General features: G+C 41.0%; 1 protein-coding gene across 1 annotated transcript in view; it reads right to left on the bottom strand.

The window, feature by feature from the left end:
• The window catches only part of GATA6 (GATA binding protein 6), a 31,967-nt gene that overhangs the window by 6,627 nt on the left and 455 nt on the right, over positions 1-24,885 (bottom strand). Inside the window, exons 2-4 of the mRNA XM_019526181.1 lie at positions 19,798-19,923; positions 18,325-18,412; positions 18,129-18,235 (exon numbers count right to left, since the gene is read on the bottom strand). Of these exons, the coding sequence (XP_019381726.1) occupies positions 18,129-18,235; positions 18,325-18,412; positions 19,798-19,923 (321 nt within the window). The remainder of the gene's footprint in view (positions 1-18,128; positions 18,236-18,324; positions 18,413-19,797; positions 19,924-24,885) is intronic.

Here is a 24,885-nt window from a genome sequence, read left to right as displayed (position 1 = left end):
TCTTATACAAATTACTCCAAATGTAATGGTAAATGTTATTTTAACACTTCTTCTTGGACTCCAACATAGAATTATATTACATATTTTATTAGCTCATTTACCACCTATGCAGCTAAATTATTAGTTAATTCATTGAACATCATATGTGTTTAGGTAGCTTTGTTTACCATTTAAAAGTGACTCCTGTCTACTATCTGAACTAACCTTTCCATGGAAGGTTCACCTGCCATGCCTTGATGCAATTAGTTGATTTATGAAACAGGAGTGCTGCACAGATGTCTGTTTTCCACTGCATGATTCAACAGACACAAAGCTAGCTCTTCTCTTGTTTTTACATTTTAAACCTCTAACTGAAAAAACCTAGGGGTCAGCCAGCTCTTTCCCTTCAGTATATAAGAGACAATTTCTTTACATCAGTACTATTCAGCTCAAGTGATACTAGTATTTGGAAAACATTATACATAGAGCCATCCCAGGGGGAGGGGAGAAGGGGTGCGAATTGGGGCGTCCACCCTGGGACCCACGTTTTGAAGGGCCCCACAGACCCAGACGGAGCGGCACGGTGACTCCGCATTGCCGCCAGCTTCACATCTGGCTGCTCGCCACCCCAGCCCCTCCACTCCGATGCCAAATCCACCGCTGGCTTCCTCACGTCCAGGCACAGGGCCCCACAGGCTGATTTGCCCCTGGCCCTACACCCTGCTCAGGTCGCCTCTGTATGATTAGCTTTTACAAAAGTTGGAAATAATGTAACAAAAAAGGGAGAGGTTGGACAAGCAGAAAAAAAATCAAAATTAGCATAGGTAGATTGTAAGGAGCTATTTTGGGTACGTCTGAATGAGCATGCACTTGCTGTTTGAAGCACCTCAAAGTAGTCTGAGGCAATACAAACTACATGTGGCACATGTGCACCCATTCACCATGCTGCTAATTAGTTGTATGGTGGGTTTGTTGTCACTGGGAGATCTTGGTGTCAAAAAAACTGCCACTAAAAAAAAATGTGTGGTGCACACAGCAGCAGCATCCGCCATCAGAAAGGGAGCCTGGCTGGTGAGAGCCACATTCTTCTGGCCGGGCTCTGAGCAGCTGGCTCAGTGCTGCTGCTGCCCTGAAAGGCTGCCAGGACTCCAGGGGAGGCTGCTGGAGCCAGCACAGGTGCTGGCCCCAGCTTCCCCAATCCCACCAAGGTCACTTTGCCATACATCAGAGTGCCGTGCAAGGATATGCCCAGGGACAAATAGCAGCATCACAAATATGTGCTGCTGCTATTTGTCCCATGGGAAACATGTGCCCCTGCACATGTGTGCTCATTGGGACATGCCCTTTGTTTCCATAAGTATACCATGATCCCCTGCTGGATGGAATCAGTAGCCAATTTTGGGGGGTCTGACCACTGCAATCCTTTTGGGAACTGAGCACAAGGGCCCCAATTTGCAGAAAGTATACGTTTTGTCTTTCCTGAGAAGAAGGCTTCTTTTGCGTATTGCAAAAATTAGGCACTCAAAAGCGCCACACCCCTGGCAACTGAAATAGATTCTAATTCTACACTTTTTAACTAAGAATGTCTTATTCTAATCCCTGCTACCACCATTAAGTTTGGATGGATGTGGCCTAGTGAGACAGAATCAGCAGGTTCTCAGTGGGCACAGATATTGTAAAACACCCTACCCACTATAACTTATAGGCCAGGGACAGAAATTACACATAGACCAGTAAAAGTGATCAGAAACCCATTCAAATTTGTAACACAATACAAGTTCAGTGCACATAAGCCACTTTCAAAATGGCTGAAACCAGTTTAAGACAAACTTGGATGGGTGTAGTATCAGACTTAACTTATTTAGGTTAAATTGGTTTATTGAATTTCTGTCCCAGATCCCCTCCAGATTCAAGTTAATTCACAGTCCCCCAGCATCCCAGGATGTTTTGCAGCTCCCCCTCAAACCCCACCTCACAGGGTGGACAGACTAGCCTTGGCCCAAACTGTTTGCTCCAGCTGAGTATGGAGGTGTGCTCTAGTGGCCCCTGGCTTCTGGCCTGGACCACTGCAGGCATGTGGCTGCATTTCTGAAATCAAAAGCGAATGTCTGTTCACTTGCTTCTCGGTTCAGTCTACCCAGCTTAGACTAACCTGTGATGATTGAATCAATTCAGCCACAGGCTTTTTGACTATCTGTACGTAGCCCTAAAGAGCTAAATTGATGAGAGAAACCTTAGGGAAACATGGTGGACATGAAAATAAAATTCTTTATAAAAATATATGATAGTTCATTAATTTTAACAGAGAAATGGGAGAGACGTAAAGACAAAACAATCTATTTTTCCATGAAGCTGAGCAGATCCACTGAAGAGGAAAACTTTACAGTGCCAGACAGAGAAAGGGGCAACATTTCACCTGATAAAGGAAATGTTTAAGAGCTGACTTCATACAAAATTAACTCGTGGATACACTAGCTTTAAATCTTAATTTACTTGTTAATGTTCTTTGGACCAAATCCCTAAAAAATAGAACATTCTACAGTGTGGCTGCAGAAACCGTATACTTTAAGTGAAAAGTATACATATTTAATCCAATCATTTCACACAAAGGGAAAAACCCCTGAATAGGTATCTGGAGCTATGCCAAACTAGCAGTTCTCATATATAAAAATAAGAGATTTTCTTAGGTGTTCATGAACATCTACTAATTTGTTCAAAGGCTATTTCCAATTGTGCTTTGTAAGTCTCCTCAACTGTAACAAAATCCATCCCCAGGAACAAATTTATCCCAAATAAAATTTCATTTTTTCCATACCCATACCATACATAACAAAAAAGGTGATCCATTATAATCACAGAAGCCAGCAGGGATTAACAAGTGAATGATTTTTTTTAACTCTCCAAGAAAAAGATTATTCAGGTTAAAATAAAACCTGATCACCAACACACCATATAGGTAACACAAAAAATGTGCTATTTTAACTCTGCCTTTATGTTTGATCTGTTTATTAACAAAACAAAAATTGATTATTATTATTATAAATATTTCTGGAGTGGCCATCATCATTTTATGAGCACATACAGCAAACTTCATGACAGATTTTATGCTATCCCTGAAACTTTTAAGAAGTCTATTTACTTGGTCTCAGTCAAACATTTCGCAATGTTTTCCTCACAACAGAAGCCTGTTCCCTGCTGAAAAGGCATTTTATGAATAATTTATAGAGCTGATCGAGAGCTGGAATTTCCTTTCCACAAAAAATTTCAGATATTTCTAGTTTTCTTTCATTCCAAATTGGAACACACACACCCATAGTTGAAAATTTCTAGGGAAATAACATTTCCAAATATCTTTCATTCTGGGTCTCTCAAAATATTTTGATTTGAGAAATTAAAATGTTTCATTCCATTAAGCTAAACTAAATTGTGAAATAGAGTAAATGAAAAACCAAAAAGGTTCTATGCCTCAAGTGTCAAAATAAAATATTTTGAAATTATTGAAATGTTTTTTCCCCAATTTTTCCCCAATGTGAAATTCATTGAAATTGACATGCTCTTCTAAAAAGTTTCAGTTTTATCAAAATGGCAAATTTTCCGATGGAAAACATGTTCTATTAGAAATTTCCAAACAATTTTAATAATATATTTGAATTCTATTTAGCTATATTTCTTTTTTCTTTCTTTAAAAAAAATCCTGTTTTATGACTTGGAAAAGGTATACATGTTTATTTGTGGGACAATGCATAATTGTGCAGGTACAAAGAACAGGTTGGCAAGTCTATACCACAGTACAATATCTGATGGCTATTCAAAATATGATATCACTGTAAACTACAGCAGCTGACATTGTGATAAGAGACAGGAAACTCACATAAGCTCCCACTGAGCCATTTTCAAATGTGGCTTGCAGAGCATTTTCAATAGTACAATACTTTAGATTCTGTTTTAATTTAGTTATTCTTTTTGTCACCCTAGTTAGCCTGCACTGCTCCTACATTGCTGTCACAAAAGTCCAGATACAGATGTTATTGGCTGTGCGATACAGAGCCAAATCAAGCACCAAATCAAAGTGTCCACTGAAACCCTGGGAATTTTGTATATGTAAAAATAATTAGGCAAGTCTGCAGGATTTGTATTTCAGAGCCTTTCTGCCATGTGTTGGTTCCAATCTAACTTTGTCATTAGAGAAGCAAAGGTTACTATCGTTCTTTAGCTCTTCAGCAAGCAATGTAAAACGTTAGTGGTCTCATTTATGATACAAGTAGACAAGCGTCAGCAAGGCAAAAAACAAGAAGTTCATCTTGCCTCTTCATTTGTACTCCTAGCAGAAAATTAAATGACCTGGAGATATAAGCAGGACACAGTTAGAGCCCATCATCTTGCCAAATAAAGGATAAACAAGATTTAAAAGATCCATGAAAATATCCTTTCCTCCACAGGACTTTCTGTTTACTTATTTATAGCCCTCTTGTAATGGTTGTTGACTAGTCTAGAATTTGAAGTAGCTGTATCTTTTATCCCTAATATATAACATAATCTTCCCTTTAGCAAGAAAGACATTTTTAAAAGAGACTGGATCTACTGCAGGGGGGAGAGGGAGTGGGGGAGTTAACATTTCAGGAAAACATTATTTGCAAACTTAACACACTTTATCTAACTTTGTGAACACCAGAAATTATTTTAAAGGTTCCTATTCACCCTACCCTACCACTATTATTCCTGCAGGGAAAAAGCTCCTCAATACTTGTTTTGAAAAAGTAATTCACTCTTTCCCCGATTCAGTTCTATACAAGGGTGGAGCTCAGAGATCTGGTCTGTGTTTCCATTCCAGATTATCTGCTAACTCTCTCTCAGACACCCAAGAATGGAGAATGTGGAGGCATTTCCTGTTAGAGACCTCCTATCAGTGGCAGACCAAGACTGGGCCTGGCTCCTTAATTAAGCCAACACAGGAGGGGGCTGGGCAGGGTAGCTGGCTCTGGAAACCACTCCCAGTTAATGGAATGACAAAGTCAAAGTCAATTTGGGCAGGTTCCAAACTGAGGCATGGAAAATAAGCTTTAATGTACAAAACGGGCATGGCTGAAACATTAGGTTACTCAGGTCTGTTCATAAGTAAACATCTCTGCTGCTAACCACCTCTCCCCCCCACAACTAAGTTAAAAAACAATAGAAATGAATTATTGGGCCCGTTCTCCAGCTGGCGTAAATGGGCATAGGAGTGCAAATAGCAATTCCAACTCATTCCAGTCATAGGTCTGACCCTGCTAATAAAATATAACCAATTCCTTTCTGTTGTTGAACTCCAGCAATAATATTAATAATCAACCAAACTGTGACTTCTTGAAGAAAAACAAATTAGGCTTTTTAGGATGAACTGGGCAGTTTTCAGAAGCATGGTTTCTGTCTCACAAATGAAAGTGCCATGCTGGACAGCTTCTACAAAGACAAGTTAAGGGTCATCCTATCCCCATGCTGTAGCTGTGAAGACAAATCCTCAGATACATAAAAGCAAGAGGGCATCAAAAAGTGCTAGAGGTAGCATTCCTCCTCTATGAAGAGTTTGTAGTATTACTGTTACAATTCTGAGTCTAAATTTTGCATCTATACTTCAGAAAGGATGTTGAATAACTTGGAAGGTCATTCACCCAGCAGAGGGAAGAGCTGAGTTTCCTTCTCTGCTCCAGTGACTCATACTGAGAGGGCTGGCATAAGTGAGTGATGTCAAGCCTCACAATTCTGAATCCTAATCAGAGATTGGCACGGCCCTTCAGCCACAAAAAAAGCTCCCAAAACCTCAGAGAGGTGGAGTTTAAAATAACCTCTGTCACAATCATTTCCTACTGGCTAGCTAAGGTAGTTCCATGAATAGCGTGAGTCTCCCCAGGCATTGTAAAAGATTAGGTATCTAACTCAGGGCTGCAAATCCTAGAGGTAGGCTATCTGCCTAAAAATTAACCACTTCAGTGCTCAGTGTTGGATATACCACAGATATCTATGCCTTATGTCTTATGGGATGAATTCAAGGGACACAGAAAGCAAGTCTCTCCAAAAGGCAAAAACTAGAAATATCAGTCCAATTACATCCACCAATACACACACTCTTTACACTAAAGCAGCTGCAAATTTTACTTAGTGAGAAGTAACCTGGTTTGTCAATCCAGGCACAGTTCTTTCCCTACTCTCACAGGCAGCTATCTGCTTCTAAAACTGAGACCAGCAGCAGATTATGAAATGTATGCATTAACTCAGCTGCGCTGGCCAGCATGCTGGGGTGCAGAGCCAAGGTCCCGCAGCCCCTGTGCCTCATCATCAGGGATCCTGGCTTTTTCTGTTTAAATGTCCCAAATTCTCTGATGAAAACCCCTCAATTCTGTGTTTTTCTGTAATTAAAATGAAACACCACTACATATTAGTTGAACACAATTTTGGGGGGATATATTTACAATTTTAAAGCAATTTGGATGCCTAGCCATTCCTCAATCTTTATAATATAATACGTTCTAAATTCCTATATTTTGGCATTTGATTTTGTTTTTTTTAACATAGCAAATGAGTGCTCCCCCTGGCCCCTTTGCTCCTAGGATGTAGTTCCAGCTGGCAGCTGTTCCCATGTCCCCCTCCCTCCCCCCCTGCTGCTTCGTGGTGTTGAGCATCCCTGATATGCCAGTGCCCTGCCCCTGACCATGCACATGGTGCTCCCTGCCTCCAATTGCCCTCCCCACAGCCCCAAGCAGCTCCTTGCAGACTTGAACGCTGGCAGCCTGCAAAGGGAAACCTGCAGGTTCCCATGCGCTTTTTCTTTTAAAGGGGAAAATCCATGGTTTTCTCCTTTAAAAGAGAAAATCCATGTTTTTCCATGGTGAACAGGAAATCCAGAGCCCTGCTTATCGTCCACTCTCAGCCAATCTGTGTCATAGCGCAAAGTACTGTGGGGGGACACTAAACATACCAGCATTCACATCCCAATCTGGCTGTGCACATGCAGCAAGCTTTGCAATGCCTGAAAGATCTAAAGTTCTATCCAAATTCTAGGCATTGTGGCTTGGCCTATGATAAGCCTCTGCTGACAAATCATGTGCTTCCTGTTCCCTTACTATGCCTTTGCGTGGCTTAAATTGTAACCCTTATTTATACAACACATGCTTACAAGATTCTTTGTTTCCTAAAGCATGCTTTGGTAAAGACAGTTGGGTTCCTTTAATTTTCCATTCTCAGTGTCCTGCCTGTCAGCCCCCATTCCCACCTTCTGGTCAGTGGCACTTTCTTTGAGAATCATCACTTCCTTTTCCTATGTAACTTTGCCTTAACAATGATTGAGTTAAAAATTAAGTAGCAAAAACTGAATTCTGGTTGATATAGTGACTTTATCACTATATAAAGTCATAATTTAATGCTGGTCCTATTAATCCTTTTGCTTATACTAAAATTGTGTTGGTTTACATGTAGTCTAATCTCTTCTCATACTATAACAACATAATACTTCATTAATTTCCAAAGAGAGCCAACATTCCAGTGTGGTTATGACAAGCTGATGGCAAGACCGCTGTCTAGTGCTGTGCAAAAAAATTATTTTTTAGTTAGGCAGCTGAACTGAAAAATCAACACAAAAAATTTACTTTAGATAATCCCAAAATTATTTCTGTTTTCCTCACTGAAACTTAAATGCTTCATTTCATTCAACAGAGAATGTTCCTGTCAACCCAAAACAAGCAGTTTTGTGAAGGCCTGTAAGAAAAGCAAAGGAAAGGGGTGGATAGGTTTATGAGATGTACAGGGGAGCAAATGTCACTCATTCTCCACCCATTACCCCAAAGCTCTATGTTTAAGATACTCCACGAGATCGTCAGAGCCATGGGTGGGTTCAGCGCCTTCCTCTACCAGTGATGACTACAAATAGGGGTGTACGAAGTTTCGCTCACCAATTTGATTTGGAGAAGATTCGGCCCAATTCTGAGGCTGAATCATCGAATCCAAATCAAATCAGGACACCAAAAAAAACCTCTGAATCAATTTAGAGGCTCTGAATCAATTCAGAAAACATTCAGAGATTTGGAGATTTGGAAGGCAGTCTTTCAGGGGAACAAAAACTGAGAAGAGGGAGAGGGAGCAGTGGGGGAAAGACATCTGACATCTGTAGCTTGCCAGTGACTGTGATCTTTCCCTGAGTCCCCTTTCAATCACAGTGCTCTGGGGGAGGGTCGTAGAAACAGGACATAAGCCTCAGTCTACAGCCTTTCTGTGCCTTTTGTGAGCTGTTCCTGCCTGAGCACCGCCCCTGTTACAGGCTATCACAAGTTTTGCTTGTCAGCACCTTGAGGTGCAGTTTCCCAGAAACCCTTGCACCTATCTCCTTGAAACCTGGGAGGCTTCATGGCCTCAGCACGGGCTACCATCCCTGCTGTTTTCATTCCCACTGTGCCTTAACACATACACAGTCACACATGACACAAGATTTGCTTGTAAGCACCTTGAGGTACAGCTTCCCAGAAACCTCTGCACCTATCTCTGTGAAACTTGGCAGGCTTCATGCCCTCAGAAGAGGCTACCATCCCTGCTACTTTCATCCAAATCTGCCAAAAAATGACAGTTATAGGTATTTCAGTGATTCCCCATTATAGCCTATGGCCAAATCTCCAAATCTCTTTGAGTCAGTGCTGAATTCTGAAGCCAATTCAGCTGAATCAATTTGGGACAGTGTTTCAAATCTCCAAATTGAATCACTGTCCTCCAAATCAGCTGAATCCAAATCTGAATTGAATACGTCCCTTTTCACACAAGCCTAAGTTCAACCTATGAGACTGCTTTAACCACCAGGCCATCAGGGATGGGATTCACTCAAGCTCTCCTGTTCACCTCATCCCACTTTGTGTAAATAATTCATTATTTACTGAAGTAGATACTGGAACCCAACTCTCATACTTCTTAGCTGAATATTCTAACTACTAGGCTCCAGATTCTCTCAACGAGTGCCTCCTTGGCTCAGTGACCATTTGAGAACAAAATCCAGATAGACAAATCAATCCCTTCCATTTAAGCACTGTACTGCTTAAAATGTATGTGCTTGGTCCTCAGATGGTGATTTAAAGAAATGAAGGTTGGTGCCTCAAATCCCTAGATAGAAGCACCTCCAAAGAGCACTTCAGAGAATCCGCGATGGTCAACGAGCTGCCCAGAATTAACTAGTGGGAAACACCGAGTAGAAAGACTTGGCTGAAATTCCAACCCTCTCTGGAGTTTAGGCATTCAGGGATGCCCCTTAGGCATCTCCATCAGTGAGGTATCCAGAGCATCAATCTGTTTCCTGAGAACAAGCATTTAACTGACTAGAGATGGAATTCTTTTCATAATAGTGGTAATAACAATCACTTGGGAAGTGGAAAGCCTGGGCTCTAGGCCTTCTTCAGCCTAAGGGACTCAAACTCAATCTCTCACTTCTCATGTCAGGGCAGGACCACCCTCTGACCCTCCTGCTGAAGGGGTATTACAGTGCAACCAAGACTGCAAGAGTCATGGAGCTAAAAGGAGAAAAAACAAGAGATAACTCTCTGTATCGTGTTGGCTAGGGAACTCAGGGCAGAAGGCTCTCTATATCATTCAGGCCATCTAGACCATTCATAATAACCTTCAATTAACTGAAGGGTGGTTACCAAAGACGATAGACCTAGACTGTTCTCAGTGGCGGATGACAGAACAAAGAGCAATGGTCTCAAGTTGCAACAAGGGAAGTTTAGGTTAGACATGAGAGTAGTAAAGCAGTGAAACAGGCTACCCATAGAGGCTGTGGGATTTCCATCCCTGAAGGTTTTTAAGACCCAGCTAGACAGAGCCTTGGCTGGGATGTTAGTTGGAGATGGTCCTGATTTGAGCATGGAGGTGGACTACATGAACTCCTGAGGTCTCTTCCAACCCTAATTGCCTGTGACTCTATGATTTTACATTAGGCAGTCACTGTATAAAAACAGAAGTAATCCCAACAGCTGATACTAGAAGCATTGTTTTACCAGTACTTTCAATTCAACATGGCCAAATTAGATACAGATACTATTGGATATCATCTTTGAGAACTCATGGAGGTAGGGTGACTCCTGGATGACTGGTAAACCAAAAGCAGTTTAAGAAAGGGGAGAAGGAGGAATATGAGAATATGGGAAGAGGAGGATATGAGGAATTACACACCAGTCTGACCTGGTTACCTGGAAAGCTCATGGAGCAGGCCAATAAGGAATCTATTTCTAAGCACCTAGGAAGAACACAGTGATCAGGAAGAGCCAACATGGATTCATTAAGTTGTGACTGGGCAACTCATTTACCTTCTGTGATGACATAATAGGCTCTGTAGGCTGGGGGATAGCAGTAGATGCAATTGACTTCAGCAAGGCTTTTGCTACTGTCTCTCATAACATTCTCATTAATAAACTAAGGTTATACAGACTAGATGCAAGTACTGTAAGGTGGCTACATAACTGGTTGGATCATTGTGTTCAAGAAATCATCAATGGCTCAATGTCTAGTTGGGAGGAAGTATTAAGTGAAATCTCCAAGGGGTCTGTCTTGGGTCCAGTACTGTTTAAAATTTTCATTAATGATTTGGAGGATGGGAATGAGTGCACACTTAGCAAATTTGCTGATGACACCAAGGTGAGTGGAGTTGCAGACACTCTGGAGGGTAAGATTAAGATTCAGAATGACTTAATACATTGGAGAAGTGATCCAGAATCAATCTGCTGAAATTCAACAATGAGAATTGCTAAATCCTGCACTTGGGCCAGAATAATTGCACGCACATACACAGACTAGGGAATGATTGGTTAGGCTGCAGTACTGCAAAAAATGACTTGGGGGTTACAGTGGACCTGAAGCTGAATATGAGCCAATAGTGTGCTCTTGTTGCAAAAAAAGAAAAAAAAGCCAACCGTATACAGAGGTATGTTAATAGGAGCATTACTTGCAAACCAATGAAAGTGGTTCTCCTGCTCTATTCAGCACTGGTGAAGCTTCACCAGGAGTACGATGTCCACTTTTGGGCCCACACTTCAAGATGTGGACAAATTTAGAAAGAGTCCAGTAGACTCTAAAGCAAACAAAAATAATTAGAGATCTGGGAAATGTGAGTTAGGAAGAACGGTTGAAAGAACGAGGATTATTTGGTTTGGAGAAAAGAGCACTGAGCAGGTATTTAATAACAGCCATCAAATACCTGAAGGGTGGCTATAAAGAGAATGGAGATAGACTATTTTCTGTGGCCACAGTGAACAGGACTAGGAGCAAAGGTCTCAAACTGCAGCAAAGGAAATTTAAGTTGGAGATTAGAAAGAATTTGTTAACTATAAAGGTGGTCAAGACTACCCAGAGAGGTTATGGAAACTCCATCCCTGGAAATTTTCAAGAGCAGATTAAATAAGACACTTGACTGGCATGGTTTAGTCAGGGATGATCCTGCCCTGAGCAGGGGGCTGGACCAGATGATCTCATGGAGTGTGTCCAGACAAGCGTGGTCATGAGATATGTGGCTCTGCAAACATTGTTTGCAGCACCACATATCACACAGTCCAGTGTTCTCTGTACTGCAAAGGTACACTGCCCAAGCATGCACTGCAGTGTTTTTTTGGTTTTTTCCACAGGTTTTTTTGACCTCTGGATATCCAGGGGTCCAAAAAAACTGTAGGGAAAAAAAACTTGGCACAGTGCACGCCCAGCCAGCACATGCTGCTGAACAGCAGAGCCATGCCGCCCACAGCTGCACTCTGCTGCCATCCAGACTCTGCGCGACAGAATCGCTGCAGCTGCAGCCCCAGGAGGCCCCAGGACCCCAGCTAAGGCTGCTAGGGCTAGCCCTGTGCTGGCCTGAGCCTCCTGTACCCCACCTGGGGCAACTTGCCATGTGCCAAAGCGTGCATGGCACACACAGGTGTTCCCTGGGGACAAGCAGCAGTGGTGCAAGGTGTACTGCTGCTACTTGTCCCTGGGAAACCAAATGTCCACGCACATCTGGATGCACCCATGAGATCCATTCCAGCCCTACTTTTCTATGATCTACACGTACCACAACAACATGGCTACAAAGTTATGCTTCTTCCCATGCTCCTCCTGGCCCCATACCTCCTGCATGCCTGGCTGCCAGTTGTCCAGCTTCATGAGGAGGCATGGAAAGTAACCTCAAGCAGACCACTTTGTAGTCTACTGCTTAGGGTGTCTCTCCTGAGAAGAAGCAGCTGGACCAGGCAAAAGGTGGGAACCTTCTCCTCTCATCATGTTTTGGGGTTAAAATAATATCGTTTACATTGAACCCACAGAAGCCCAAGTTTAGGTGCCAAGAGAACTTTGTTGTCTGAAATGTAGGCATCTAATGAACTCCAAGGCCAAATGAGTGAGGGTATTCTGGATCCCTTTTTGCAAACTAAGCATCTAAATTCTGCCTAAGTATCATTTAGGTGTCCAGTTTACCAATCTGGATTTTGTCCTAAGTGACTTTGTAAATTGTGAATTCGTGTCAACATAAGGGCTAGAAAGAAACATATACAGCACTGGACCCTATGACGTGGTGGTGTGGACATGCTTATGGGACACATCAGTTCACCTCCTCTTTGACAAAAGAGAACATTGAACTCTGGTCTTCCAGATCCTAAATGAGCGTCCTAACCATTCTAACCACAGAACGAGTGGATGCAAAGGGAGTAGAGGGAATTACATCTCCAAAATATTTTTTAATCTAGTCCTAAATCTTTTTGCAGAATTTGGCACTAATTTCATGATAAGATATATGATCATGATCATGCTATTTACTTTTATGGCCTTGCTAAGAAAACTCTGTACTGATTTCCACTGCATAAAACCCAATAAAATAAAACAACATCTGTATCTAGAATTCTAAATTGCCCTATGCTGGCTCCATTTTTGGCTGCCTAGGGTCATTATAAAAGCAAAGTGATATGGATTAATGGATAATATATAATAAACACACGTGGTCATATAAACAAAAATTATTTTTTAAGTGCCAGTGCTTTGCTTGGGGCTGTAAGTAAGGTCATTATCTGGCCTGCTATTTTTTAAATGTAAAATCTAAATCTAATAAAATGCTGTCACAGGAGTGTAAAGTAAAACGAAATACAGGGCCAAATCATGGTCCCATGAAAATGAGAACACATGCTCCTCCAGGCCTGAGAGAGAACACAGCATACTAGCATGTAACAGAAAAAATGCCATGTGCTACATGGGAGTGTGATTAGGCAGAAGAGGCTGTTTTGCATGCTCCCTCCTGGCCCCAAAAGGAAAAGAAAAACAGATAGAAAGGACAGCACCTAAACCCTAGCACTTTTACAGTGCACCATTTACTGTGTGCATTGGTTCCCATTAGGACAACAAGATTCCTATTCAGTGCGCTAAGGGACAGAATTTCAGGACATAGCTACACATGCCATTAAGAGGATGTGCCATGTCCTTATGTCTGAAAAACTGTGGCCTCAGCCACCCCCGTATCATCTGCAAACATGGGCTGGGCAGCAAGGCTCAAACTTGCTCTTCCAACAGTGTTTAGGGCATCCTTCAAGTCTTCCAAACAATGGTTGGGCACAATATTATTTAAAAAAAATATTATTCCCTCTGAAAGGATATTATTCCCTCTTGTTGCTGTGTCTTCACTTGCAACAGCTCTGACTTGTGAAGGCTCCATCTTACTGCCACAAAGAACAGACTTTATAGGATTTTCACACTGCCTTCAGTCCTGGTATGACAATAGAGTACTGCTTGTAATGGTGCCCACTGCAGCCTCTGCATGTAGACAAAAAGGTGCATACTCCATAGTAGTGGATGTTGGCATATCACTGTTTGCAGCATTTTCCTTATGCAGTTTAGGGGGCATCAAGAGAGTGGCTAGTCATAAGACAGGTGCAGTAAGTTCTCAATGTTCAAAAAATCTTTTATGAAAACAACAGCAACTTCATATAACAGGTCATTAGATTTTTTTCTATATTAATAACAGAGGAAACTCATTTCTTCTGCTCCTCAGAAAGGAAGGGCCAAAGTTCAATCCTAAAACCTGCTGTGAATTTTACAAATCACTCCCATCTTTGCAATGGGACTACCCAAAGTCTCAGATCCAAACGCATCTAAACTGAAAGCTGAATCCAAATAGTATCACTTGTGTCTACCCCTAGTAATTCATCATATCTTTTAAATTTTTAATCTTCAACTAAAACATAACAATTAGGTTGCTATCTAATTTGTATCAAAACTAGCATCCAGTAAAATTCCTTTTATAAATGTGTGGTTTTAAGAGACACTTAAATGTTTCTCCCACTCTCCCATTCTATCACTGGTACAGGAAATAGAAAAGGTAGGGCTGAAAATGAATGCTGCTAACACAAATTCTGCTGAAATTCATTTCCATTAGATTTCCACATTGCTAGGAACTCTTTTGGCAGCCTCCCACAAAAGGCATAATAAATTACTCTTGTACCAGTAAAGGAATTCATTTCTTCTGATTCACTTAATAACAAGATGTCTGTAAATTTTAGGAAAGAGTTGATCAAAACGTCATCATATTTTGCCCCAATGTATTTTTTACATTAATTTGCCCGTTTTCTATTTATCAAAGAATAACGATTAGGGTGGTCAAGGGAAAAAAAAAGCATCAGCACAACAACTTGCATGAAATGAGCTTAGTAGACTATATGGCTGATTTGAGCTTCCAGTGTCTAATCGTCCACAGTACAAAGGTATCTCCAGTGCAATTGTCACTAATTGACAACTGCTGGAGAGACAAAGTACTAAACAGGCACAATGCACCCTTAGGCATGATCCTAGCTGTACACACAAAGTCTGTACAGTCAGTGTCTGACACACTGTTCTATCAACAAATTTCTGACTGTGAAACTGTCAACTCTAAATTAACTTGAAAAAAAAAAAGTAAAACGGGGTACAATGTTTAGGTATTAATACAAAAATACTTAGGAAATTATCAGATTAAGGGCTTACTGCCCTGAAGTGCAAATGACTCCACTAAGCATTGAGAATGTTCAGTACTTCAATCCCAAGAATAAGCCTACGTCCATAGATGTCATAAATGTCCCCTAAGCTCCAAGTTTTATCAAGGGCAACAGGATCATGTTATAAAGAACACTGCCTTCTGTTCTTATCTGCGAGTCTGTCCTATTCCTTTCACACTTTAAATACTGATGGTCTAAAAGAGGCAAAGTTATAAGAACGAGTGAGTGGACAAGGGTATAGAAAGCATGCTTCCCTTGCACCAGCAACTTCAAACATTCGATTCTTAGTATGGGTATTCATGATTACTAGGTATTTTTACTGTTGTAGACTTCATACAATGCCCAGTGAAGTCAGCATGAGTCCCCACAAGTCTGCTTTCTATGATAAAGCTCTAAGTTCTGCATGTTTTATGGCGCACATTTTCCACCCTCTCTGATATATATTTTTTTACAAGAGACAATCAGCAAATGACTTATATCTACGTGACCAACTGAATAAAGTCTGGGTAGGGAAAAGGTCACAGAACCATTAGCAATTCTGCACATATTAATATAAAAGGCCAGACTATCTCTGGCCCTAGTAAAGGAGCCAAGGAAGTAAAAGAAGGTTCCTCCTCTTGCATGAAGCAGAAAATCAAGGACAACAGAGAATAGTCTAAGTCACCACCATGGCACATCTGGGAGCCCTGCCAAAGCAACACACTGACCACTCGCTCCCGTGTGTGCCTACTGCTAGAAAGGAGTCAGCATACCCATCTTAAAGAGCGTGCCTCAGTGCTGCTCTCCAGATCTCTACCCTGGGATCTTCTTCTTGGCATATGTTCACAGCAGCCAAAGGTGACTTATTTCTTTATTTCAGGAATTTGTCCTGCTCTCAGCAGGACTGGGTAGATAAGACATGGTTCTCGGCAGCAAAACCCGGGCACAGCGCAAAGATGGTATAATCATGCCCTTGAACCAGTTTTGTCCTTGCTGTAAGTTAGAGAAGACTTGTGGATGCTGCACATTCCTTTTGGTTGGTAACAACTCCTAACTAGCCATCTGATTTGATTGGAAACAAACTGCCCTTCCACCCTTACACCTCTACTCCAGAAACAGCAGTCTATGCAATTGAAAATAAAAAATAAAATGAAGATTGTCAGGTCTAAGGCTCAACCCTGAGAAGGCTACGTGGAGGGACAGTCTGGTGAAAAGACCAAAAGCAGAACCAGAAGAGAAAAATATGGCATGTGGGAAATGGAGGAGTTATTTAAATGAGCTCTACTTTCCACAGCCCCAGTGCAACTGCCTTCAATACAACTGATGAGGGTCAAGCTTTTAATTCTGATCGTGGTGCAAATCTGATTATCATGCAATTTGGCTCCTCCCTAGCAATTCACAACCTGTCCTATACTCTGCAGGTGTGTTTGCACTATTTGCACAAGGAGTAAGGGCCAAAATCAAATAGAATTCCCTGTTTTTAACTTTTCATCCTAATATTTTATATTGTTTTATTTGATTGATTTTTAAGTATTGTCACATATCATGTTCGATTTCACTTTTGCCTAAATTAGTAGAACTTGTGATTTTACTGTATGCTTTTACCAATAACCACACCATTTAATGTTATTATTATACAATGCATACTTTTATAGGTAATCCTGTGGTATCATGTTAGCTAATGCTTTAAATTTACTATTCCTGGTCACCATGCACAAAACAGCAATCCTATTTTAAGTAATCCATGTGCACAACAAGTGAATTTAACCCTTCACAGTTTTTCTTATCAAATATCTTGGAAAAGAAAGGACATAAAAGGAGACAGAAGCTTCCCCGACCCCTTTTTTTTCATTTTTAGACCAACGTTTCACTTTCAGAATTCCCTCCCTTTGATGTGCTCTGTTTATTTTATTGGATTCTCAGAATTCTTTCATGTCTAAGACAGGCCCTTTTTATAGTCTTGTTTGATGACATCAGAACCAAAAATCCAGTGCCTCCGAAGCTGAGCAGCTTTTTGGTAAACTGATTCCCTAAAAACTATAATTGCTAAAAGGGCATTTTAGAGTTTGTCTGTTTTTTAAATTGAAATTAGGTATTTCAGAAAGAAACCACTGGAAGGAATTTCCACTGGGGGACATAAGACACTGAAAAATAGTTATAATAAACAACAGTCTTTTCCTTAATAAAGGAGCAGCAAACGTAACAGTAGGGCAGCTTTTAAATAAACATTATAGTTGATTAAAGGCACAGATCAAAGGAGTGTGTATATGTGTATACATAAATAAATGTTAGAGGTTATAAATGAATCTACTTTGCACCTATATATAGTATTCACTCTTGCAAATATTAACCAGAGGCAATACTGAGGTCTTATGCATCAGTATGAGGACCTTTTGGATATATGGTGAAAATAAATTGAAAAAACCAAGGACAATCCGAAAGTACTTATAGGATCAATCCTATGAAGTGCTGAGCACCTCCCCTACTGCCATTAAAGCCACAAGAGTAGAAGGACAAGAGTAGAAGGTATGGTACAATTTGTAGGATTGATTAGATTGTAAACGCCTAATCTTGCTGTTGAATTGAACGGGAGCCTTTCTATAGACTTCAGTGCATTTTGAATTCATGCCTTAATTGCACACTGTAGTTTAAATCCAATCTTCTTGCATCCATACAAAAACAAGATGGAGTTTTACTGCTTTTTACAGGGAGCATAAAATTATGGGTGTGCATGTGTACACAGGCTTGTGCATATTTTTAAAAATTTTTAGAAAAGATGGAAGTATTAGTATTTTCATTTATATATATATTCACAGGCCTGTATCCAATGAATTTGTTTTATGTGCACAAATGCTCTTTGAGGTTATCGATATGTCATGCATTCTTAAAACGTGTTTTTAAAATGAAACAACCAAAACTTTGAAAACAGAACATTTTGATTTAAGCTTTAGTTAACTTAATAAAAATTATATAGATCTTAATTAAGAGGTTTGTAAAGTACTTCAGCTTGTCATCTTGTTTACATTTATATGCAATTTCCTCAGAAAATCTTGTTCCAGTATCAGCTAACAAAACTGAAAAGTTTGTTTAGATTATTGTACTGCTAGATAAGATAAAAGTTGAGATAACATATTACACAGTGACCTGCTTGCCTACCAATGCACATAGTATTTTATCACTTACCCCTGAGGCTGCAGATTGTGCGCTTGGAGAGGCGTTTTTGCTACAATCATCTGAGTTAGTAGAAGACGTGGATGTTGGAGTCATAGGAACTGCATTATTATTGTTACCTGAAACGGCAGTAGCTGGAATTAAAAACAAATATTTTCCAGTATGAAAAAAAAACTTGCAGCCAATCATCTTAACATATTATATTTACCAGAACACGCCTTTGATTTATTTATGTTCTTTGGTTTTCGCTTCCTAGTCTGAATTCCTTCTTTTTTCATTGCAAGAGGCCGAGGAACCTGAAAAAGAAATCCACACAGATCATAAAATTTTGCATGAACAAGAGTCGTAAGAAATCAAATTATAATATAAAGTCAAATTATGACACCAGGAAAATCAGTTGCAATTGTCCACTTTAAAGTCTTATTTTGTAGAGATTACATCAAATCTCATCATTCAAAAATGACTACTGTTTCCTGTGTTCTAGCAGAGATTCCATAAAGGCCTAAGCCTTCATTTATCAGATAAGCAAAATGCTCATTAGCATCAGCCATTTTACCTGAGAAAGGACAGCCGGGTTAAATTGTAATGCTTTACGGATTGGTCCTGAAATGAATGTATGCAAGTGGGGAAAGCCACTTACGATGGGCCTGTGCCTGTTCCTACTGGCACCTAATTGTATAGATCAGGCTTCTGAATAAGTATTTATAAAGCAGGAGCATATTTAACTTAGCAGGCATTGTTGTAAGTAGTTCTCTGTGTGCATTAACATATGATATTCAAATTTATTTCTATACAGAAAAAATGCCTAAATATCTGCTTTGTATTCTGGGTCATTACAGGCATAATTATCATGCCCTTTAAGTGGAAACTACATACTTAAAATACTGAACTTAAGTTTAATATATTTAAGAATACAAACTGCTGAAAATATAATTAAGGACTGTACTTGCTGTGACTGTAGTGCTTACAGCCGTGATTTAATAATCTCTTCGGAAAAAAACCCCAAACACTGGACCAGTCACTGGTAAATTCTGCTACTCTGATTCTTCAAACACTTGTGCAAGCATGTAATTTTACCCACAAATGCATAAGAGGTTCCAAGGTCTAGCCCTAAATGTATTCCATTATATTCACAAGTACAGTTACCTTCTTGCAACATTATTATTTGTCTAAGGCTCAGTCTACACTTCCAAAAGTTTTGCCAGCATAGGTATATGCATTTGGAGTGTGAAAAATATTCTTTTACCAGTATAGCTTATTTTGTTCAGGGAACTGGTTTCAATTATATCTTTTTTGCTGATGTAAGCTGCATCTCTATTGGGGAGGGGAGCTGCCAGTACGAAAATTATACCAGTATAGCTATACCTCCAAACACTTTAAATGCTCTTAATTCACTGAAAAATTATAAGCAACTCTGTCTCCTGCATTATATGATAAGTAGTTTTTTTCTTATAACTCAACGTAATGCGCATTAATGGAATTTTTAAGCTATCTTATTTAGACTTCGACTCTACACCATTAAAGTCAAGCTTTGTCATTGACTTCCATGAGGTCTTAGACTTTGCTCCTGATAGTACTTGGAACACTGAAGTTAATAGAAGTTCCATACTACATCCATCGGGCTGTAATTAAACAGACATAGACTGAAATAGCCCCTGACAATATTGAAGTGGCTGCATACCCCATGAAGTTTCATGTAAAGGCCGCAGGCATTGCATACTGGCTCGCCTTCTGCATTCCGACGCCACAGGGTGGTGGTTGTGGTGTGACAGTTGGCACAAGACAAACCAAGCCGCCTTGATGAAGGCTAGAGACAAGCATGAGTAAACACAAAAATCAGCGAACAAATACAGTATAAACACAGTGCTTACATATTTTGCATGGAAAAGGGGAATCTACCAGTGACTAGATTTTAAAATGCATTGTTGCAAATGCAGCTAGGATAACGATTAGTTTTCTACTGCTGCTTCACAGTATGGCCTAATAAAGTCTCACTAAAGCCCAAAATTAAGTTATTATAGTCATTTTATAGACTGTAAAATTGATTAGAAGAGATTATGAGATGTCTGAAGTTCTAGATAAGTCAATCACAAAGGTAAAATTAAAACTCCGAAGTCCCTGATCTGAGGTCTTATGCTCAGACCACCAGACACCTTCACTTTCTCTGACAAGGTGAATATGAAAGCCTCTTGCCAGAGTTGCATAAAAAGAAAACTGGCCAAAGTCTACAAATTTCTTCTACAGAACTTTCAAACCGTTCTCCCTCCTCATAACATGCTACTACAACGTAATGGTGAAAAAAATCAGCTTCTTTTAATCACCTTCCCACATGAGCACAACAGCTGTGAAAAAGGAATTTTGTAGTATGTTAGCGATTCTGTAAAAAGCAGAAAAGACAGCTTAATTTTCATGTGCTGAACTTCACTTGAAGGGCTGAGAATAGCAAATTTCTATTTTGACAAAGAAAGGAATAGGGAGTGGATATCAAAGGGCCTGAGTATGTACATCAGTGTTTTATTTTGCAAAAAATTTTTAAAAAATTATCACCAAGTAAAAAATAACAAACTTCAGGAATGTGAATTACAGAACAGATCTTTCTCTCTTAATGTTCTAAGAAATCAGAAAATCTATGTGTGACAACAAGGTCCATCTTACAAACAAGGCATTTATGACACTCTTTAGTGGAGTTTGGAGCCAAGATGAAGCAACCCTGTATCAGAAATGGCCATATAACAAAGAGCTTTATGACTGCAGGCTATATATCATAAGTGAAGCCAGTCCTCATAAACATGTGAAATGAAGGTGAATGGGTTATAAAAGTTCCTGTAACAAGTGATCTCTTTTACATTCATCACAAGCAAGGAATTCAAGCTACCTCATAAATCTGTTATTTTGCAAAGTATTGCATTGTCAAAAAATCGGTGTGCAGTTATGTGTTTGCAAGCTGAACAATTTTGCATAGAAGAGTGAGCTTCAGAGAACCACATACATCCTGTCATGACCATAAATAAAAAGCTCACAAGCAGAACTAATTAGGTGGGGATACACCCTTCCATTTGGAATCATTTATTGCTGGTTTGCGAGATATATTTGGTGACCTTTGATACCACTGAGACACCTACCAAATGGAAAAAAAAATGTCTGAGAATAAAAAGAAGTTCAGACCCACAGTTAGGTTTCCATTCATGTTACTTAACAGTAAACTGTAATTTTGTATCTAAGAAAGAGAATTATAAATTAAATATAAGTGTCTCAGCTGGGAATTATATAAATAAAAGTTACTTGTCACATTTTGAAAAAAAAAATTCCCAGGCTGTAGTATAGACTGCAACACTGGCATTAAATACTTACATAGTTTTTAAGTTTTAAATTAATAGCATTGAAATAGAACTTCTTGTCATGTTAATTACTAAGAGAAAATAAAAGAGTGTGGGGGCCCCAATTCTGGGCATTTCTTAAGACAAAATTCTTACTGAACTCAACAGGAATACTGTAAGATAAGAACTGACCCCAAAGCATATGTTGCATTTACTTTCTTGGTGAGTGACATACTATTACAAAATTCACATAGTTAGACCTTATTTCAATTTTCTTTTTGTTTTCCTTTACTTTCCATTTTCATGTACTTACACATCTCAATTTATTCTGTATTTTATACAGCTATAATTATTTGTTTTGTTCTTGCATATAAACTACTTTATTTACAAAAAATATAAAAGTAAAGAACTAAAATAGCTACTCTGCTTCAGGAATTTTACTATGGTCCTACGCGAAAGCAGGACAGTGCTCTGAGTGTGCTTATCGTTATCACCACATTTTCCATTTTAACCTATTTCCAAGTTTGTGCATATACAATCACACTCAATATACAATTAGGACCCTTGCATGAGAAATGGCTTATTAAGAGATTTCTTAGAACACTGCAAGCGTTTGTTTTGTTGTCGTGTCAAAATGAAATAATGCTGCAGTCTGGTTGTGTTCCATCTCCCGCCCTTCCCAAAAAGGAAAAATGAAGCTGATCAGAAATCTCACCACCCAGATGCCCAGCTGGCATATATCTGTGCGATGCCATAGCACTGAAGCCAGCGGAGGTCAGACATTAGGCACAAACTGGGGGAATGGCTCGGTGTCTTGTCTTTGTTCCCTACTTACTGACATTTGCTAAATAATCAGTTTCAAAAATAGGCATCCAATACTTAACTTCTGAGTTAAATTCATCCTTTGGTTTAAACAGATGTTGACCTGATGAAAAAAGTGGGGTTCTAGAAAGGTCATTGGCTTGTTTTCTTCCAGTAATGTGAAGTGTTGGAGAAAGTGATAGAATCATTATTAATTTTTTAAAAAGGGGATTTATTTTTTATATTACTGAACTATGAACACACAGACAGACTGGGGTGGCTGCAAGGCTCTTGAAAGTTTGATCAGGTTGATACACTTCCCACATACAAGGATCCAAACATCAGCTTGGATTTTACCAGTATGATTTATTATAACTAATCCATTACTGGCCATTATTGAAAAGAGTATTCTCCTATATGTTTGTTCTCCACCCAGTTTTATTAAACATATAATGCAACTCTTCCCTTGCTAAGTGTTCTCTTTTCTTATTTAATGCCAGCTTTGAGTTATAAATGGGGGTTCTAGTTTTTAATATTTATTTCCCTCCCCCTGGTTTTCAATGTCTATTTCTCAGACAAACTTCGATTCATTTTGGGGAGTAAAATAAAACAAAGGCTATCATCATTGTTTAAACAATTGGTTTTCTTTGAATGATATATAAAATGTCCCTGTTCTCCCAAGAAATGAATTTGCAGCAAACAAAAGCTGGTCTTCAGGAATTCTTAGCTCCCTGAACAAACTATTTTCGAAATTGAAAAAAAAATCATTGAAACTTCCAGTATTTTCAGGGCATATTTTTTAATAAAATCTGTGAGGCTGCACTGTCAGGGCTTATCAGTTTAAAAAGCCAAATTATAACCAGTCTACACGCAACCAGCTCAAAGGGCTAAGGGTTATTTCCCCAGTCAATTATGGCATAAAGAGGAGCCAGAGAGGGAAGCCAAATGAAGTAAGGGGAAGGCAGCAAAAAAGCTGCTTTTTGACTTGCAGGCAAAACAGGGACCTTTTGGCCTAGGTGCTGGGCAGAAAGAGCACTGTGGTTCGTAGTTTAGCTAGAGCACAACCAGGTAACTTGGCTTCAAGCAGGATTGCCTGCACCTTTGCCAGAGGTAAAAGGGCTTTTCAGTTGCCTTGAACTAAATCTCTGCTTGTCGAGAAACTGGGCCACTCTCTGAGCCAGGAGCTTGACACGCTGGGGCAACTATTTTCATTTCTAAATAGGAGAACTTTTACACTCTTTTCTTCTATGCCTGAAGAAGGGTGCATGTGCCTGAAAGCTTGCAAATAAAGATTTTTTAAAAAAATTGTTGCAAAAATCGAGTTGGTCTAATAAAAGAGATCATCTCTCCCACAAGTTCTGATTCCTGGGGCAACTACTGGCACTTGGCTCCAGTGACATCTGTGGGCACGGAAGAGGAGAGTTGCCTTGGGTGAGGCAGTGCACACTCAAGGGGAGCCAGGGAGGCCAGGACTCACCACTCTCTTCTGGGGTTTGATGAGGGGCCTGCTCAGGCCGTTCATCTTGGTGTAGAGCCCGCAGGCGTTGCACAGGTAGTTGCCGGTGCCGTCCCTTCTCCACAGCGGGGTCTGGATGGAGCCGCAGTTCACGCATTCCCGGCTCTCCGACAGGTCCTCCAGCAGCTCTGCCGGGGACACGCCAGTTAGCCCCGCGGCTCCTACCCGGCCCGGCCCGGCCTGGCCCGCGGGGCCGTGCGGGAGCGGAGCCGGGCCGGGCCCCCCGCACAGCCCCTGCCCGCCCTGCTCCGGGCCGGGAGCGGCAGCACCCCTGCAGCCCCTGCCCCGGAGCCCAAGGACGGCGGTGCCTGGAGGGGGAGCAGGATCGGGGCTCTGCCCCCTGCGTGAGACCCCCCCCCCCATGTCATCTGATGAGGATCAACCCAGACCTTCCCAGCGGGGTTGCTGCAGACTGGGGCGAGGTCCCATGGCTTCCCCCCCACCCCCTTTTTTACTTTTTATTTTATTTTATTTGTGTGTGTGTGTAAGGCGCAGCAATAAATCAAAGTGCTGCCGCCGGAGCGGGGGGGGGGGTTGGTTTGGTGCTCTGCCCCCCTTGCAAACAAATAAAGGCCGGGGGGCTCCCAGGGCCTCGCGACCCCACTGCGGGGAATCGCAGCGAACTGGGGGGAGCCGCTGCCCAGCAGGCAAGCGCCGGCCGAGGCTGCGCCGGGGGGCTGGCTGCGGCGCTCTGCGCCCGAAACCCCCGCGGCGCGCGGAGCCGGTGGGAGACGGGCTGCTCCGGCTCGTTAGGAAATGCAGCGAGAGGGAAAATGCTGAGCATTTGATCACAGCGCTCTGCTAACCACTAACCCCCTAACCAGGGGCAGAGGACAAGGAAAAGCCAACTCTCCAAAGAGGCGCTTCCCCCCGCGGCTGCCTCCCCTCGCCGCACTGCCCAGCCCGCCCTGGCTATTGCAGCGCCGCGACTGCAGGGCCAGGATTTCAGGGTCACTTTCTTTCCACGCCGCTTTCCTGGCCGGAGAGAGGAGGAAGCCGGCTTTGTGGGATCACAGCCTCGCGAGCCATTCGTGTCCCTTCCCTGCCCTGATCCGCCTCCTTGCTTCATCATTTCGTTACTCCCCTGCGCCCCGCTCATTAGGGAAGCGAACGAGATCTTGTAAACGTCAAAGAA

The sequence above is a fragment of the Gavialis gangeticus genome, unplaced genomic scaffold (genome assembly GCF_001723915.1).
Source record: "Gavialis gangeticus isolate Ggan-Ray unplaced genomic scaffold, GavGan_comp1, whole genome shotgun sequence".
Lineage (NCBI taxonomy): Eukaryota > Metazoa > Chordata > Crocodylia > Gavialidae > Gavialis > Gavialis gangeticus.
This window is presented reverse-complemented; position numbering and strand designations above follow the sequence as displayed.